Here is a 17,499-nt window from a genome sequence, read left to right on the forward strand (position 1 = left end):
TATTATATGGTCTTGTTAGGATCATTTAAAGAAGTTCACTTTATTTCAAATATCAGCAAAATTATTTTTAGTGTTATTTTAGTCCTTTATAAGAATAGTTTGCTATTATTATCATGCTGCTAATTCATTGTAGGATGACATTCTGTTGACAAATTTCATTGTTTGATCTGACACGTACAGTGTATTCATGCACTAAATAAAGTTTTTCGTAGTTTAAAAAAAAGGATGTTGATTGGTTAGACTTAAATGCACGCGTGCGTCATATATATTTTGGGTTTCGTCGTTTTTTTTTCTCTCTCTTTATCTCTATATTAAATACACACGATGGTAAAGATGATGATAAAAAGAGATGAACACACTCTAACTTGTTCTATAGGATGAAGAATACGATGTTATTGTTTTAGGTACTGGTTTAACTGAATGTATCTTGTCAGGCCTTTTATCAGTTGATGGTAAAAAGGTCCTTCATATGGACCGTAACGAATATTACGGTGCCGAATCTGCTTCTTTAAACTTAACTCAGGTAAGTTCTTGACTGAAAACACTTTCTATTTTACTTACATCCAGCAAGTTCTTTAACAAGTTCAGACCTGGTCAAACACCTCCTGAAGCTTTGGGCCGTGATCGTGACTGGAACATTGACTTGATTCCCAAATTCATGATGGCCAACGGTGAGATTGTCCGCTTCTTGACTCACACAGACGTCACTCGTTACTTGGAATTCAAGCAAATTGCAGGTTCTTATGTTTATAGTGGAGGTAAAGTAAGCAAAGTGCCTGCTAATGGTGCTGAGGCCTTGTCCAGTCCTTTGATGGGCATTTTCGAAAAGCGTCGCATGAAGAACTTCTTGCTTTGGGCCGAATCCTACAAGGATCAAGATCCTTCTACACACCAAGGTCTTGATATTGATCGCGTCACAGTTGCTGATGTGTTCAAGAAGTTTGGGTTGGCTGCTGGTACACAAGAATTCATTGGCCATGCTATGGCTCTTCACTTGGATGACAGTTACTTGAGCCAACCTGCTCGTGATACTGTTGAAAAGGTTAGACTATATGCTGCCTCAGTTCTTCGTTATGGTAAGTCTCCTTATATCTATCCTTTGTATGGTCTTGGTGATTTGCCCCAAGCCTTTGCCAGGTAAGTCAAGCAAAAGGAAACAACATCGTATTGACCTCAATTCAGACTTTCTGCTGTCTATGGTGGTACATATATGTTGAACACAGATGCCAAAGAATTGATCTATAATGAACAAGGTCAAGTCATTGGTGTCAAGGCTGGTGAAGACACTGTACGTGCCAAGATGGTTATTTGTGATCCCTCTTATGCACCATTGAATGTCAAGAAGGTTGGCTCTGTTGTTCGTGCCATCTGTCTCTTGACACACCCCATCCCTAGTACCAATGACAGTGATTCTTGTCAAATTGTGATCCCTCAAAGCCAAGTTGGCCGTAAACACGATATTTACATTGCCTGTGTCAGTGATGCCCATATGGTCTGTCCCAAGGGCTACTATTTGGCTATTGTCTCTACCATTGTTGAGACATCCAACCCCGCTGACGAAATCAAGGAAGGATTAAAACTCTTGGGTCCTATTCAAGAAACGTTTGTCTCTGAATCTCCTTTGGAAGTGCCTATTGAAGATGGTAAACAAGACAAGGTGTTTATTTCTCGTTCTTATGATGCCACATCTCACTTTGAAACTGTCTGTGAAGATGTTCATGATATTTGGCGCCGTATTACTGGTGAACCTTTGGTTCTTAAGAAACGAGAAGATCAAGAAGAAGTGAATGCTGCTTAATAAAAACAAATGGATAAATTACGGAAAAATTCCCATGTTACACATCTTTTAAGCCGAAAAAAAAAAGCCGCCAATCTATTTATGCGGGAAAAAACAGTGCGTGGGGAAACTTTTTTTTTTTTGTTTATTCAAAAGGGTATCATATATATCTATATATATACATATATATATCAAAATTTAAATATTGTTAATGGATAACTGAACATCTTTTTCACTGTTATAAAAGCAATATTTGTTGAGTAGTTCCATGTAATAGTTTGAATTGAAATCCATATCGCCTTTGGGTAGTGATGCAGAAGACATGGTAGGAGATGGTTTTGGACTAGGTAAGTCAGAAGGAATATATACAGGTTTTGTACTAAAATAATCTTTTGCTCCTACAAATGAGACTGTGTCATGATGGGATGACTGTTTAGCCAGAGACAAAGACTGACTGAAATCATATCTTGCACTAAGCCATAACTGACGTCGTTTGAGATGAAATGATGTATCATGCTTATAGTCCTTGAGTGCATTTGCAAAATGATTGTGTTTTTCTATCTCTTCTTCTTCTTCATCGTCGTCGTCGTCGTCCTCTTCTTCGTCATCTTCAGGATGTGTTTGTTCTTGTTCTTCTTCATGTTCTGATTCTGGTTCTTTTACTGTAGCCCAAGGGTCATTTAATGGATCACAAATGACCTTGATTTGGTAACTACGACCTTCATTATTATCATAGTAATCCATATGGCCAGCTGTATATCGTATAGAGAACTCAATCTTGCCACGTAATTCACCATGATCAGCCAGTTGCCCTTGTGTGAGGTCCAGAGTGAAGTCAAACATGTCAAACGTGATATTCTTGGGGTTTGGACCAAAAAAGACGCCATCTACATCCAACACGGTTGTCCAATGATCAAACGTGTATCGAATCAAAACGGCTTTATCTAATGCCAGATTGCGTACCATGACTTTGCCTTTGATATATTTGTTATCCACAATAGAGAAATGCTTCTTGTTCAAGATGACTACTTTTTGATCATAATAGTCTGAAGTCTCTGGGTGTGGCCAACAAGGACATTTAATACGAAAAGAAGGGTTCGTGAGCTGTTTATCGTGGGCCTCTTTAAGTTCTATGGGAGGTTGTGTTTCCAAAAAGAGGCAGACTCGTTCTAGACAGATGGGCTCGAATTGAACGCATTGTCTTTTCTTTTTGACTGGTAGGCTTTGATTGAATTCTTGAAATTTATGGTTGGCTGAGGATTTTGTAGAAAGATGCAGTTGAAATGTGTTCTTTTTATAGGTCGTTTTCTCTATTGGCTTTGCTTCTTGTTCTTCCTTGTTTATTTGAGTGAATTTGGCTTTTTTACCAAACACACTAAAACGGGGTTGGGATGGTTTAGACTCTTTTGTTTCTATTGGTTCTTGCTTTACTGTTGTGAAAGAAGGTCGAGACCAATCTGTTCTACCCCATTTATTTTCATTACGAGGAAATGTGTTGAAGCCCATAGTATAGAAAGAGAAAAAAGTAAAAAAAGAGAAAAAAGAAAAAAAAAAAAAGAAAGAAAGGAATAAAGAAAAAATCCCTTTTTTTCCCCGTTTTTATATGAAAAGAAGCATTCATCACCTTTTCCCGCAATAAAACTGCTTGATTTAGTGTAACTTTGTTCGACCCTTTTTAACCCGAAACTTTAAATGGTGTAGTCTAACAAAAAGAGGTAGATATCATCATTGTTTCCGTCATGTCTTTTTTATTTATTTAAAAGAAAGAATTATTCGTGTTGTTAAAGCCTGTCATCATAGGAAACTGTTGTTGTTGTTGTTGTTGTTGTTGTTGTTGCTTTTGTTCTTGCATCAAGTCTAACAAGCTTTTTTGAGGCTGAGGTGAAGCAGTTCCTACTTGACTACCAAAAGGATTCTTACTTGTCATCTAATTAAAAAATGGTGAGATTATGTAATGGCGATGATGAAATCTTACAAAGGGAGAACCATTCGCAGGCGATTGTTCCACTGAGTTGAAAGGCTTGAAACTATTGGCAAACCCAGTACCACTATCAAATGGTCAGAAAACAAACCGACATGTTGTTTATTACTTACTGGGGAATGCGCAAATTGCCTTGATTGCCAAAAGTGTCCATACCATCACTAAATCATATAAACAGAGAATGAGTTATACTTGAAGATATGTGAATAATAGCTTACTCCTTGTTGGCCAATAAAGCATTTAATTTAGCATATTTTACATCTTGTTCTTTAGATGGTGATCCAAATGGACTCGTGTTAGCAAAGGCAGGGGAAGATGTAAAACCATTATTGGCATTGGCAGTAGGTGCTGTAGTATTGGAAGTACCAAAAAAGTTAGGTGCATTAGAAGCAAAAGCAGGCAATGCAGGTGTAGCATTTGTAGTACTAAAACTGTTGTCACCAAAGAAGTCGGGTGCGTTTGAAGCAAATCCAGTAGAAGGCGCATCTTGTTGCTGTTGTTGTGCTGGTTGTGCTGGCTGGTTACCAAATACCAAGTTAGTGTAGTCATGGGATTTAGTTTGTTGTGGTTGAAGGGGTTGTTGTGTATTCATTTGGGAGAATGGGTTAGTACCAGTGGCCATGCTTGTTTGATACATTGGTTGCTGAGGGACAAAACCAGTCATTTGGGCTTGAAGACCTTGTTGAGGTTGAGAGAAAAAGTCTGGTGTAGATTGTTGTTGAGGAACAAAACCAGTCATTTGAGCCTGAAGGCCAGTAGAACCATAGGGGTTTTGCTGTGCTTGGAATGGATTGCTCATACTGGGTTGAGACCATTCGAGCTGAAGAGGAGCTTGTTGTTGTTGTTGCTGATATGGGTTGTTCATGCCAGGATTCAAGTTTTGCTGAGAAAAAGATTGAAAAGTATTGTTGGAGAGACCAAACAAATTGTCTATGTTGTCTTTTTCAAGCTTTTCTCTTTCTTTCTTTTCTTTTTCCATGGCTTCTTGTTGACTCAATTGAATGGCTTTTTCAAGATCATCATCACCTTGACGTCTGTTTCTTTCTTCTTCATCAGCGACTCGTTTACTTTCAGCCAATGCTTTCTTCAATTCATTTTCATCGTCCCATGGTTGACCTTCACCAGTGCCTCCATTTAGGCCATTGTAGTAGCGCACAGTTTCGTTCAGGTAATCACCTACACTTGCCATTCTGTCTCGCATGCCTTGTCTTGAGCGTCTTTCTTCTCGAAGTCGATTATCGTCTGTTAATAAATTGGTAATATCTTTGGCCTTTTGACGAACTAAAGAACATGAGATAAGAAACCAAGAGCATGAACCTACCATTAGCACCAACATCTTTGCCATTTTCTTCAATGTGCTGAAATTCCTTGAGTGTCTTGACAACATAGATGTTTTCTTTGGCGTACAGAACGACATTTTCAGATCCCACGTGCAAACAGTAATCCAACAAGAGTAAAGCCTAGGGAAACTCTGAGTGTTTAGATACGAAATAAAATAAAACAAAAATCGCTGTTTACCTTGAAAACATGACGCCAATTCTTGCCTTTATCGTTTAGTCTTCTGTCGATCATATCCATTATTTCAATAAAGTCCGTTCTACATAAACATACATTAGACAAATTGATTAGATAGTTTAGGCTTTTTACTCGTTATATGTGAGCTGTGCTATTTCATTCATAAGAGTACCACTTGGTCCCCAAGGATCGTTTGAAGTTGCTTCTCGTACTTTGATTTGTACGTCACTAAAGCCTTTTGCAATGTTTTTTCTATTTTTTTTTTATGAGCTATACAAAAACCAATTGACCTATTCTTGTTACTTACTTACATACTACGTACAACTCCTTTACCAGCCATGATTAAAAAAAAAAAAAAAGAAAAAGAAAAAGAAAAAGATAGAAAATAGGACACGAGGTGGTTGATCAGTTTTAGGAGTTTCCCATCCAACCGTCACAAATCAATAATAATAATAAAAGACCTTAGAAATGAATTGCATAATTTATTACACTAATACTCGTTTATTGTTCTCATTTGACACTTCACTAGGAGTCACTCTACCTGAAGTGGGCTCTTGTTCAAATACAGGTGGCCATACTAAATCTACATCCATCACATCTAATTCTAACAAATCAGCAGAGTGAATTTGTCCTACAGATGCTAAATTGGGTTGTGTTCTACCAAGATCACCGTGGACATATTCCTTGATATAAGTGCCTGCTTGTGTATGTAATTTCAATACACCAAATCGAGCTTGAGGGCTGCTCATGTCTACATCGGGATGAAGCCTTGAAATAGTAGACGTGTGAATCACTTTAGGTCGAACAGCAGCTGAACGACGTTGAAATACACGTACAGGTGTCTTTTGTTGAATAGTAAAAGGACAAGACCCACTCTGATTGATACGTTCGACTAATTCATCTGTCAATGGTTCAGAAAGCCAGACAAGTGCTCTATATTGCTTTGTCTTGGTTTCTTCACCTTCTTTGATAATACGAAGATGTTCTTGTTTAACAGGGCTTAAATGTCGTACTTGAACATGATCCTTGTGTTGTGGTTGGCTGTTGATTTCATCTTGCATTTTCTTATAGTCTTCATCAGCTAATTGAGGTACTCTAGGATTCACGATTTCAAAATAAAAGGGCCGGCCTGTTCCCAACATACGCACATTAGCATCTTCTCTACCAGCTGTACAAAACTTGGTATCATCAGCACGATGGTATTTCTTGATAATGTCAGAAAAGACTTCAGAGACTGAGTTCTCGGTCAGTTTTTGTCCTCGTACAATCCATGTGGTTTGACTGTATTCTCGGGAAAACTTTAGGTAACGACCACCTACATAACACGAGTTGTTCAAGAATGTTGCTGATTCAAATGTGGCTCTTTCAGTCACAAAGACAGGAGGAATGGCTGTGAGTCTAATAAGGTTCAGTAAGACACGATTCTAAAATATATTGGCTTACTCTTTGGCTTCTATATTGTCTAGTTTCTTAAGTGCCTCTGTAATATTAGGTCTTGAATCACCTACAGTCATTCTCATTTTCTACATGAACATCGTTAGTCAAAGAACATCCCCTTTTTTTTTTTGGTTACCTTGTGTCGAATGGTTCGAACATTTAGCAAAGGCTGCTTTAATTGGGTCAAGAATAAATGTTCTTTAGAAGAAGATGGATGTCCAATCACAACTGTCATACGCAAAGGTGAATCAGCGTCTAACACAAAATTGATCTTTTCCTTCAATTGTGAAGCAAGAATATATCTAAAGAAGTCTTTGGGATCCCGAACAAATGCTTCTTGCCAATGACGAATAAACGCTTCAGTATATTCCTTAGGTTCTGCAAGAAGAGTGTTTACTGCATGTAACTTAAGAAAATGATCACGGTGCAAAATACTGATAGGTAATGTACAGAACAAAGCACTGCTATCGACTTGGTAGTTTTCTTGTTTGATTCTCTCAATCACTTGATCTGCGAATGATTCTGCAAACTGAATTGATCCTACACAGGCTGTACAGATTCTTTCGTCCTCAAATTCAAATGTCTTTTGACGTTCTGCTTGTAAAATTTGACAGAAAGATGCGTGTGTTTCCTAGAACAGATATTGTTAAGACAAAAAGAATGGTATATATATATATAAAACCTTTTCATCAACCACATAAAGCCCAAAACTTGGGCAACCAAGGTACCGAAGACAACAACGAGAGCAGCACTTGTGAGCAAGTAAGATCTCGAGTAGATCAAGAGCCGATTGAAAAGACATGTCTTTGTCTTTATTCAAGCCACTTTCAGACAAAAAGCCACGCACTTGATCTACGGTGGTTGACATATTTCTTTCTAAAGGGACAGTGGTTCAAAGAAAAAAAAAGGAGATATTTTACCTTTCTTCAAGTGACCGGCTTTTTTTTTTTTTTTTTTTTTTTTTTTTTTGTATGAGCTTCAAAGTCCTAAAAGCATCGCCGCCTTATTCTATCAAAAAAAAAAAAAAAAAAAAAAAAAAAAAAAAAAACCTGGTCAATCACCAATCATATGATCTGCTTGAATGAATGTTGATCTAGTTCAATTACCAGAATACTTTTGAAAAGTATAAGAATGAGAGAAACATTCAGAAACAAAGCTTATTTGTCAATTGTCTGAAATCTTCTTAATCGATGCAGATCTTAAGCCAGTCATTTTAGAACAGTACATCATAAATTAGCATCATTATTCTGACGAGAACTTGGTTTTTTTTTTTTTAGTCTCCCATGACTCAGAACAATAAAAGAAAAAATATACAGTGGCCAATTTAATTAATTTAAGTTACATAAATGCGGTTGTAATAAGAGATAAAATCAAGAACATGATACTATGTGAGGGTAATTGAATAGAAGCAGCAGACTTACTCTTCTTCGTCTTGACTGCACAGTCCACAGAACATTGGAAGGCCAAGCTTTGAGGGTTAGTAATGATGCTTCGATCAGGACAAGATTGGAATTGATTAGGTGTCATGTGACAATAGCCAAGTGCAGGAGGAGCCATACCAGAAGGAAATTGACCATTAAAAGCATTGTAATTCAAACTAAGACTTTCAAGTTTTGTTAATTTGTCAATTTCATTAGGAATTGGACCAGAAAAACCATTATGGCCAAGATTTCTATAAGAGCATGAGTATAAGCAACAGGTTCATGATTTACTTACAATCGCTTAAGATTGACAAGATTTCCAATTGTTGAAGAAAGTGAGCCAGTTATTCTGTTGTTGGAAAGATCTCTATTGTAATCATGGTTAGTTAGAAAGGCTTTGTCTTTTTTTTATATAGAGAACGTACAGAACTTCAAGATTTGCAAGTGAGAATACTCCCTCAGGGATAGTTCCATTCAACATTTGGTGTGACATAACCCTAAAGCAAAGACAATTAGAACTTTGTGCAACAAAAGCAATCTATTTTTATCTGCTCACAAAGATTTCAGAGAAGTTAAGTTGCCAATGGAAGGAGGGATGTTACCCAGCAAATGATTTCCTTTGATGTTTCTATTACGCAAAAGACATTGATTAGCGTTTCTTGCTTTTCTTTAATATTATGAATTCGCTTACAGTTGAGTAAGTTTAGAAAGGCCACTGAAGCTGATGTTCAAGAAGCCACTGAAAGCATTGTTATCTAGGTACCTATTGACATGTAAGAATTGGAAAATATCTATCCGTCTATTTTCTCTTACAATGATGAAAGTCCCGATAATTGAGCCACTACACCAGGAAAAGGTCCTGTCAGATTGTTGTTGCTGAGGTAGAGGCTTTCAACAGCCTTCATGTTGGCCCAGCTATTAGGAATAGTCCCAGAAAATGAATTGTTCTTGAAATGACTTGAAGAAAATGAGCAACTCTGTAAATCAAGTGATGATGACTTACATGTTCGTGAGATTAACGAGGCCGCTGAGTCCAGAAGGTAAGTTTCCAGAAAGTAAATTGACATCGAAGTTACTATAAAAAAGAAAAAAGAAAAAAAAAAAAAAAGGCTATCAATAATCGCACGATAATGATTGACAAGGACATACACAGATCGCAAATGGGCAAGTTTGTCAACACTTGAAGGAAATGAGCCAGTGATATTATTGTAACTTAAATCACTAAAGAAAAAAAAAAGTCGATGAGTATGTGTCGTTTCTTCAGTTATTTTGAGTTTTCTTTACATATTTTGAAGGTCTGGCAATTGATCAAGATTGTTTGGGAGTTGTCCAACAAGGTTGTTATATGAGAGATCACTAAAAAAAAAAAAAGAAGGGGTCAATATACAAAGTTTAAAAAAGTTTGTTTCCTTTCTCTCTTTTATGTAGGGGAGCAAAGAGAAAGAAAGAAAGGAGAACATTATTTTACATTTTTAAGACTTGGCCTATCTTGTTACAATGCACATTATACCAACTACAGCAAGAGGTCATGTTGGAAGAGTCCCAACCTGAGTGTTGAATCCAGTTTTTGCCATTGAGCGAATTATACCACTGTTGAAGAGCCTGACATACACTTGGATTTACAGTTCTAGTAGAGTTGTTTTCAGGTGTGGTGATATTGGCATCAGGTAATTCGGTTTCTACTGAAGTAGGAAGCATATCAGTCGATGTAGAAGTGACAAGGTCTGTGGTGGCAGTAGCCGACATAATTGAATCGGTTGTTATCGATACTTCATTTGTAGTCTCAGGCATATCAGCTGTTATTGTTGCACTAGCAATATCTGTTGTGATTGATGTGACACCAGCATCGGTTGTTGTTGCAACAACATCAGTAGTCGCAATTCCTGTTGAAGTGTCTTGAGTATCTGTATTATCTTGTCCATCATCCTGACCTACACAATGGTTTGAGTATGAAATAATTACGCATTTGACACTTACCATTGGCAATGGCAAGCCATAAAAGGGTCGTAAAAAGAAATAAAATTAAATGTTTTTTCATTTTATATTTCAAGAAGAAAAGAATAAAAAGAAAGAAAAGAAAAGCTCTGATTTATTTAAAGAAAAAAAATTTTTTTTAAAAAGAGGAGAGAATAAAAAACAGACAACAGGATATAAAAAGGATCTCCAGGAACAAAGTAGTAGCATCGAGAAGCCTGTGACTGGAAAGAAAACCGGCACGTGCGGTATGATTTGCTGTAGTTATATACTGTATTTTGCAGGTTGAACAGACATGCAATGCTAAAAATAATCCTACTAAAAATAAGATTTATCGTTGAAAGATCAAGCGATAAAACTGTACAAGTGACATGTATATTCACCTTAAAATAAATCCAAAGTAGGCCATGCCATTCCAACGAATTAGATCTTTCTCTTTTATGGTCTCTTTCTCCTTGAGGTTAAATTTCAATGTCAAAAGTCAAGTTCGTAGTGTGGAAAGGATCGGAAGCGCGGAACGATGAAACACAAACATAGATCGGCGTTTGTGACGAAGTAAATCAAGTCTGTTTAGGCCTTTAGTTTGATCAAAATATAATACAGTGGGCTTTCTGGAATCTCGAAGACACCAAATAAAGTATGGTACTCATGTCTAAGCTATGCGTGATGTTGAGGACTTTCTTAACGGAAAAGGGTCTCTAAGGAACCAAAGAAGGAGAGATTTTATTTTTGTTTTCATAGCAGTTTTACCAACTTTTGTGAAAATGAAAAGAAAGTAGAAAGCGAATTCGGTACTTGTTATTACTTCTATTATGGCCCTGTTTCAAATACGCGTGTTTCTGAGCCTCAGAATATAAATAGCATATAGTTTGAGAAAGAGTGTTTACACTATTCAATTTGCCAAGCAGAAGTTTCCAATGCTGAAGTGAAAAGAAAGGGCTGAAGATGGAATACAGTATTTTCACTTTAAATTCAGACGATGTTAGTTTTCTTTAGACAAATCAAAAAACTAATTTCCATTTTGTCTAATTTCCTTTTTCGTTTTGTCCAAAAAAGGTAAGCTAAAAGTCTAAAGATTAATTTTGATTCGTCTAGAAAAAAACTAACATCGTTTGAATTTAGTGTAAAAGCTGCATAAAACAAGAAAAAAAACCTATTTATATCTCTTCCTCTTTTTTTCTACTTTTTATAAAAATACGATGTCGGAAATAACCATTCGCATTGGTGTTCTTAATGCGAAAGGCCTTGCAGCTGCGTAAGTTGCCAATACTTTTTTATCATACTTATTTACTCCTATTTAGAGATAAGACAGGATTCTCGGATCCATACGTAGTCTTAAGAGTAAAGTAAGTTGGTGATCAATACAACAACAACAACAACAACAACAACAACAAAAAATGATGCATTAGTATGGTAATGTGAATACGCACATATAGTCACAAAAAATACAAGACAAAGTCAATCAAGCAAACATTGAATCCGGTTTGGGACGCACATTTCGATACTAAAATGTCACCTAAAAAGACGCCTACACTTTTATCATTTACAGTATGGGATAAAGATACTATTGGAAGAGACTTTCTCGGAGAAGTCTCGATTCCTTTCAAGAACATCTTTGATAGAAACAACCAAGGCATTTCAGATGGAATACCTCGAAACTACAATGATCCCAACAACTACAGTGCATATTATCAGCTAGCAAAAAGAAGTGAGAAGAACAACGTTAGTGGCGACCTTTGCTTGAAGTTTGGCATAGTAGAAGATTATGTTGGTGACGACAAAAGGTAACATACAAAAGGCTCATTAAACACTTACATGTAATAGATATGCTGATGCTTGGGCCCTATTGATTGATTAAATCAAGCACATACTGTGCTCTCATTTTCAATCTACTCGATGTTTGAAAATATGACCCAATTTTTTGAATACTTTTGGAAATTTGTGCGAGATTAAATTAAAAATATTTTTTTTTTTTTTTATTAGGGAGACTTGCTCCAATTTTATTTAAAGTCCTTTAGACGTCAAAAGAGTGGAAGAAAAGACTGTGGTATTATAAGAACTAGACTAAGGAAAGGGAAATGAGCCTGTGGTAGAAGAAATTGAGAAAAGAATAAGAGTTTAAGAGAGCTTGATAGATACTTGAAATGGAGAGAATTTACGGTTCATAATCAAGGCGGGATTCATCATGCAGCTTATTTGCTAAGCGGGAAACCGTCTTGGTTATAGTTTTGGAGAGGAATGGGTTTTCAGAAAAATCAGATTGCCAGTGAGCTTGCCAGAGGGCTAGAGCAGTGCATGCAAAGATTTGGAAGGTACTTAAGGAAGGAAAATGGAGGAGAGAAACACGAGGGATAACAACCCGAAGGAGGAGGACTTGACATAGGAGATTGACCGAAGGTGCACGGATGTTGGGATTAATGTACTTGGAGAAGACATGAGACCAAACAGCATACTTGATAGGGCAGAAGAAATAAAAGTGATCAAGGGTATCAATGGAAGTAATGAGACTTGAAGGACAGTGGATACAAAAGTTATTAGGAACTGTATGGGGCATAAGACGATGTAGGTAAAAACGGTTGTTGACTTTGTTGTGAAGCATCCTGTAAAGAACATTGCGAGCAGGGAGAGGGATTTTGAGAGACCAAAAGCGTTTCCAGTTAGGTGATAGGCAGGGATCAGGCGGTATAGGAAGGGAGGAGCTATGGCCTAATTTACAATAAGAATGAGTGTTAAAAATAAATTGCTCGCTTTTGAGATGATGATGATTTGACCAAATATCAGAACGATTACAAAGGCTTCTTATTTAAGAGTTTAGGGAATGCATATGTCGAGTGCTAAATGAAATGTTGTATATGTTTAGCAAAAGCGTTCTCGCTGCCTTCATTTACTCTTTAACAAAGTACTTCTGCATCTACCGTTTCATTATTTCTGACTCAGTACTTCAACACTTTCCAAAGATTTCGATGTAGCTCTTATCTAAAATGATGAAGCTAACAGCCTCAAAACAGTAGATGGAGTGCTATCACCTAAGCTATAAGTCTCAATTAAATACTCATTATCACCAGACTTACAAGCCCAAGGAATCAAGTGCCTTCTGATGAGGTATTCTATTTGAATAAACAGCTGAAAGTGCATTACTTGTATATGTCATAGAGACATCAGACAAACAAATGCTTCAACAGTGAAAAAGACGACAATGCATACAAATCTTCTCGTTTCTTTGGACATATAAAGGTGGTATGAATGCTATCATATTTACAAACCATGTCTACCAACATCCATGGTACCTTTACAGTTGATTTGGACAAAAAAAAGTGGCTTGTAAAAGATAACCAAAAATCTCTCAAAAGTGAAGGGTATTACTCATAAAAATGTCCAACTTGACAACTTTAGAGACGATGAATCGCATTAGTCATTATGAAAAAAAAATTTTTGACGACTTCAGATCGTCTCTTTAACGCTACAAGACGAAAAATAAAATCATCCACTATTTTAAATACTCAAAATATGCACCAGATGCTCCAGTTTTTAGTGAATGTATTTGCTTGCTAATCCTACTGTAAAAATGACGAGGTAATAACGAAGAACTTCAAAAACAATGTTGCCTATTTGCTCAACATTCTACTGTCAGATTTGCTGTGTTCTTTGCATCAACAAAGCAAAAAGCAAAGACTTACAACTTCTATTATTACACCAAAGCCAATTAACTGCGTCTTTATGCAGTTTAGGCAAAAACCCCATGTTGGGTACAGTGGGAAGAGAAATTAAAATTGCTCTATTTTGGCTCCTATCACACAGCTATTCTATATGTTATATGCTCGCCTACCCCCTCCCCCATTTGGACTACAAAATGCCTATATCTCTAAGGGTAAAAACGCTCAAAACACAGTTTGAACATGCCATTATTTGATGCGTCATTGCTCGACAGCTAGACTATCAACAAGACTATTTTTTGTTGTTGTTCAAAACATGTTTTTTTTTTTTTTTTTTTTTTTTTTTTTTTTTTTTTTTTAGTTTGGGAGTTAAAGGCTATCATTGGTTTGGTAGTTAAATGAAATTTATTGTCTGCCCCATGGAAGCGAGTTCACAAGAGCTTTTGAAGATAAAAAAAAGAGCCAATTCAAAAATCTTTGAAATGTCAGATTGGCCCAATGTAAGTTTGATCCGACCGGTGTGAGGTGAAACTATCTCTAGATACTTTTGAGAAAAAGAAAACGAGTTCACCAAGATGAAAAAGTTGTCTCCATTTGTACATTACCTTCAAATCTGCATTCAGAGCTCACTGTACACAGTGAATGGTAGAAAAGAAGTCCTTTTCAATAAGCATTGACTAGTAAGTAAATATTTAGCTCTACATCTCTCAATGCGCAAAACATAAATTGCCATATACTTACAACTCCAATCTGGCTATTAATTTTTTCTATGATTTAATGAGATCAATGGTATTTTGTCTTGAAAAAACATCACCTAACTCACAGTATTTTTTTTTTCGTTACTACATTATTTTATTGAATTTTAAATTTACTGAGATATATATGTATATTTAAACGATAGACAACCACTGCATCAGATAGACTACGAATATGCAAGTCTAACATAGGATTATTTTACCTCAAATACAAAGCTTTAGGACTAAAAGCCAATCTTTAGGACTGAAAACCAATCAAGGCCTGTTATTCATCATTAAATGTCATTTAATGGTAATTAATAGCAATGAATAGCATGGATGAACATGGATAAGCATACGTAATCATGGATGAGCATGAATGAGCAGATAACAACAATTTTTTTTTTTTTTTTTTTTTTTTTTTTTTTTTTTTTTTTTTTTTTGCATTTTATTTTATAGTTTTGAAGTAAAAAAATAAAAATTTAATTAGAAAAATTTAGATTTTATGTCTCCATTTGATCTCACTCAAGCAAAGAAAAAGAAAAAGAAAAGGAAAATTGGCTTTCACTTGGAATTAGTTCTTTAGAATTATTTTTCTCTTATCAACACAAATGGTAAACTTGTGTATCTGCATAAGTTTCGTCAGATTTATTGATTTTACATGAAAAGCAATTTTGATGACACGGCTTAATTTAGTCAATTCATAAGAATAACTAAATCAAACTAGACTAAGACTAAAACTCCCTTTAAAAAAACAAGGATAAAAAACGCACAGAGAAAAAAGTGTTGATTTAATGATGTTTGTGGATGTATGTTTGCAATCAAAGAAGGAAGAGAAATAGCTAATTGGTTGTCGGAAAGAGCAAAGCATTCGCAGCACCATGATTTATGGAGAACATCTATGATAGAAGGAAATGTACAGAAGCTTATTTGACACATGCTGTGAGTTGGTTGAGCATAGTATACATATTAAGGTACTGGATAACATGTGTATGAAAGAGATATGCGCCACAGTAACACAACTTAGGGCTATCTCCAGGCAGTCAAACCAGTCGCCAGTAAATTAGACAGGTGCGCTCGAGATTGGTTCTAGGAAATTAAAGAAACAAGTGTTGTTGACACCAATACACTACAACGCAAGCAATGGAAGAAAAATGCATTCAATAGAAGACTTATTTCACTAATGAAAAAAAATGTAATTGATTACGTTGTATTGATAGAGAATAGCATATCAGAACTCTTTGATGAGTTTAATGGATACACCAGACCCCCCCCATTATCTTCAGAATGTTTAACTAATTTAAACTCCACTAACATTTATGCCGACATGACAAGTATGCCATTTGTGTACTTGAAAAATATTTTTTGAGAAATAATAAAAAACGTTATTTCAAAATTAAGACCATTACTCTAAAATAAAGCAAAAATATTTTCTGCGATGACAAACAATAAAAAAAGAAAGGATTTTCTAATTTTCTGCTTAAAATTAAAAAAAAAAGCTTGCTTTTCTGTTTTTCTGTTTTGAATTAATAAACAAGTCTACTGGATAGTAATTTCAGAATTTTAGTTTACTGGTTGGTAGACTCGTTTATTAATTCAAAACAGAAAAACAGAAAAGCAAGCTTTTTTTTTTAATTTTAAGCAGAAAATTAGAAAATCCTTTCTTTTTTTATTGTTTGTCATCGCAGAAAATATTTTTGCTTTATTTTAGAGTAATGGTCTTAATTTTGAAATAACGTTTTTTATTATTTCTCAAAAAATATTTTTCAAGTACACAAATGGCATACTTGTCATGTCGGCATAAATGTTAGCGAATTTCAAAACAAATAAATATTTTGCCGTTAACATCTTTTGATACTATTTTCTAGACGACTAACATTTCCTAATTTATTGACATCTCTAAAGCGTTCTTCTGGAATACCTTGATCTTCAAATTTCTGTGTCCCAAGTTCATTATAGAGGATGTCATCAAAGCTCTCCTCTTCTTAGACCTCACATATATTGACTACTCTCAAAAACCACATTTAAATGTCATTGAAATTCTTACCACCGCTCTCGTACAAATTTGAAAAACATACTGGAGAATTGTCTTTGATCAAGTCCTTATTGATGCCTACTCTATTTTACAAAAACTCGTATTGCCTTGTTGCCCTTTGCTGAGGAAAAGAATGTGAGTACAAGATTATAATTCGTGTCTCATGGTATACCTTCTTTTATATATTACTTAATTCTCTTTTTCTTTGAATGTGTGGCTGCCTTCCGACTATCATTCGAGTGGGTTTACGCGGAACACTGACAAAAACCTAAAAAAAAACACTATTTTTTGCAATCTCATTTTTGAGTTTCTGTGGCCTATGTGTTGTATACACAGCATTATTCATCCCTTCTTACACTAGTTGTATCCTAAAAGACCAAGTACTAACGTCATGTATAAATATACCTTTCAGTCACAGTTTTATCCGCAGATTCGATGGATGTCTTCTATCTTAGTTTAAACATGTTAAAGATCAGACCATCACATAATCACAAACTGACATCTGCATCAATACCAGTGGTAGACGTGGTCTATGCCCTGATCATGTACCCAGTTCTTGTGTATCTTAATCCATTCAACCGATTAGCTAGTGTATACACACTTAGTTCCAAATCAGGGATAATCAATCATCATACAAACAGTATAAATACAATACAAATATAACCTTTAATAAAGTAACTTCTTTTTGGCCATTCTGATTCCAATTGACTTATTGATTTGACCATTTTATTGGTGATTATATCATACTGTGAGTACTGTCGAGGATATCAATCAAGCACTTCTTACATTAAACTTCTCCAAAATAGATTTCTCACAGAAAAAACTTAACAGTTGTTGACATTACCGCCCTTTTGCAAGTCTAGAAATCACACTGGAGATTTTTCTTTAACAACATCTCCTTTAATGCCTACTTGACCCTATCAAAAACACATAATGTTTTATGGCTGTTTGCAGATCAGAAGCAAGTGTACA

At 35.6% G+C, this 17,499-nt stretch overlaps 6 protein-coding genes across 6 annotated transcripts; 2 read left to right on the forward strand and 4 right to left on the reverse strand.

Moving 5' to 3' along the window:
• Positions 1-6: 6 nt before the first annotated feature.
• Positions 7-1,798, forward strand: B0P05DRAFT_587629 (GDP dissociation inhibitor; the record flags this gene model as incomplete). The annotated part of the gene is made up of 4 exons (XM_051582604.1): positions 7-33; positions 377-523; positions 572-1,137; positions 1,183-1,798. The coding sequence occupies 4 exons, from the start codon at positions 7-9 to the stop codon at positions 1,796-1,798; spliced, it is 1,356 nt and encodes a 451-aa protein (XP_051434436.1).
• Positions 1,799-1,975: 177 nt separating this feature from the next.
• On the reverse strand, positions 1,976-3,283 carry B0P05DRAFT_470886 (putative phosphatase regulatory subunit-domain-containing protein; the record flags this gene model as incomplete). The annotated part of the gene is made up of 1 exon (XM_051574582.1): positions 1,976-3,283. The coding sequence occupies one exon, from the start codon at positions 3,281-3,283 to the stop codon at positions 1,976-1,978; it is 1,308 nt and encodes a 435-aa protein (XP_051434437.1).
• Positions 3,284-3,533: 250 nt separating this feature from the next.
• B0P05DRAFT_587631 (uncharacterized protein) lies at positions 3,534-5,613 on the reverse strand (the record flags this gene model as incomplete). Its single annotated transcript, XM_051582605.1, has 8 exons — positions 3,534-3,704; positions 3,753-3,825; positions 3,872-3,919; positions 3,977-5,039; positions 5,080-5,218; positions 5,277-5,355; positions 5,406-5,525; positions 5,585-5,613. The coding sequence occupies 8 exons, from the start codon at positions 5,611-5,613 to the stop codon at positions 3,534-3,536; spliced, it is 1,722 nt and encodes a 573-aa protein (XP_051434438.1).
• Positions 5,614-5,758: 145 nt separating this feature from the next.
• B0P05DRAFT_572031 (uncharacterized protein) lies at positions 5,759-7,578 on the reverse strand (the record flags this gene model as incomplete). The annotated part of the gene is made up of 4 exons (XM_051581412.1): positions 5,759-6,671; positions 6,717-6,796; positions 6,847-7,341; positions 7,393-7,578. 4 exons carry the CDS (start codon positions 7,576-7,578, stop codon positions 5,759-5,761), a joined length of 1,674 nt encoding a protein of 557 aa, XP_051434439.1.
• A 470-nt stretch (positions 7,579-8,048) lies between these two features.
• B0P05DRAFT_579590 (uncharacterized protein) lies at positions 8,049-10,169 on the reverse strand (the record flags this gene model as incomplete). Its single annotated transcript, XM_051581944.1, has 10 exons — positions 8,049-8,382; positions 8,427-8,498; positions 8,688-8,759; positions 8,823-8,894; positions 8,945-9,088; positions 9,135-9,206; positions 9,281-9,352; positions 9,416-9,487; positions 9,600-10,062; positions 10,109-10,169. 10 exons carry the CDS (start codon positions 10,167-10,169, stop codon positions 8,049-8,051), a joined length of 1,434 nt encoding a protein of 477 aa, XP_051434440.1.
• Positions 10,170-11,225: 1,056 nt separating this feature from the next.
• B0P05DRAFT_543795 (C2 domain-containing protein) lies at positions 11,226-12,081 on the forward strand. The gene is made up of 4 exons (XM_051578470.1): positions 11,226-11,360; positions 11,407-11,451; positions 11,542-11,889; positions 11,930-12,081. The coding sequence occupies exons 1-4, from the start codon at positions 11,305-11,307 to the stop codon at positions 11,961-11,963; spliced, it is 483 nt and encodes a 160-aa protein (XP_051434441.1). The 5' UTR covers positions 11,226-11,304; the 3' UTR covers positions 11,964-12,081.
• Positions 12,082-17,499: the final 5,418 nt, after the last annotated feature.

This window comes from Gilbertella persicaria (assembly GCF_025201335.1).
Source record: "Gilbertella persicaria strain CBS 190.32 chromosome Unknown B0P05scaffold_22, whole genome shotgun sequence".
Taxonomy (NCBI): Eukaryota; Fungi; Mucoromycota; class Mucoromycetes; order Mucorales; family Choanephoraceae; genus Gilbertella; species Gilbertella persicaria.

Bases quoted from the DNA above. Each gene is read 5' to 3' on its own strand.
- B0P05DRAFT_543795 (XM_051578470.1), top strand. From the start codon at position 11,305: ATGTCGGAAATAACCATTCGCATTGGTGTTCTTAATGCGAAAGGCCTT. The intron at 11,452-11,541 runs GTAAGTTGGTGA...ACGCACATATAG, and splicing joins TACGTAGTCTTAAGAGTAAA to TCACAAAAAATACAAGACAA. The intron at 11,890-11,929 runs GTAACATACAAA...TACATGTAATAG, and splicing joins TATGTTGGTGACGACAAAAG to ATATGCTGATGCTTGGGCCC.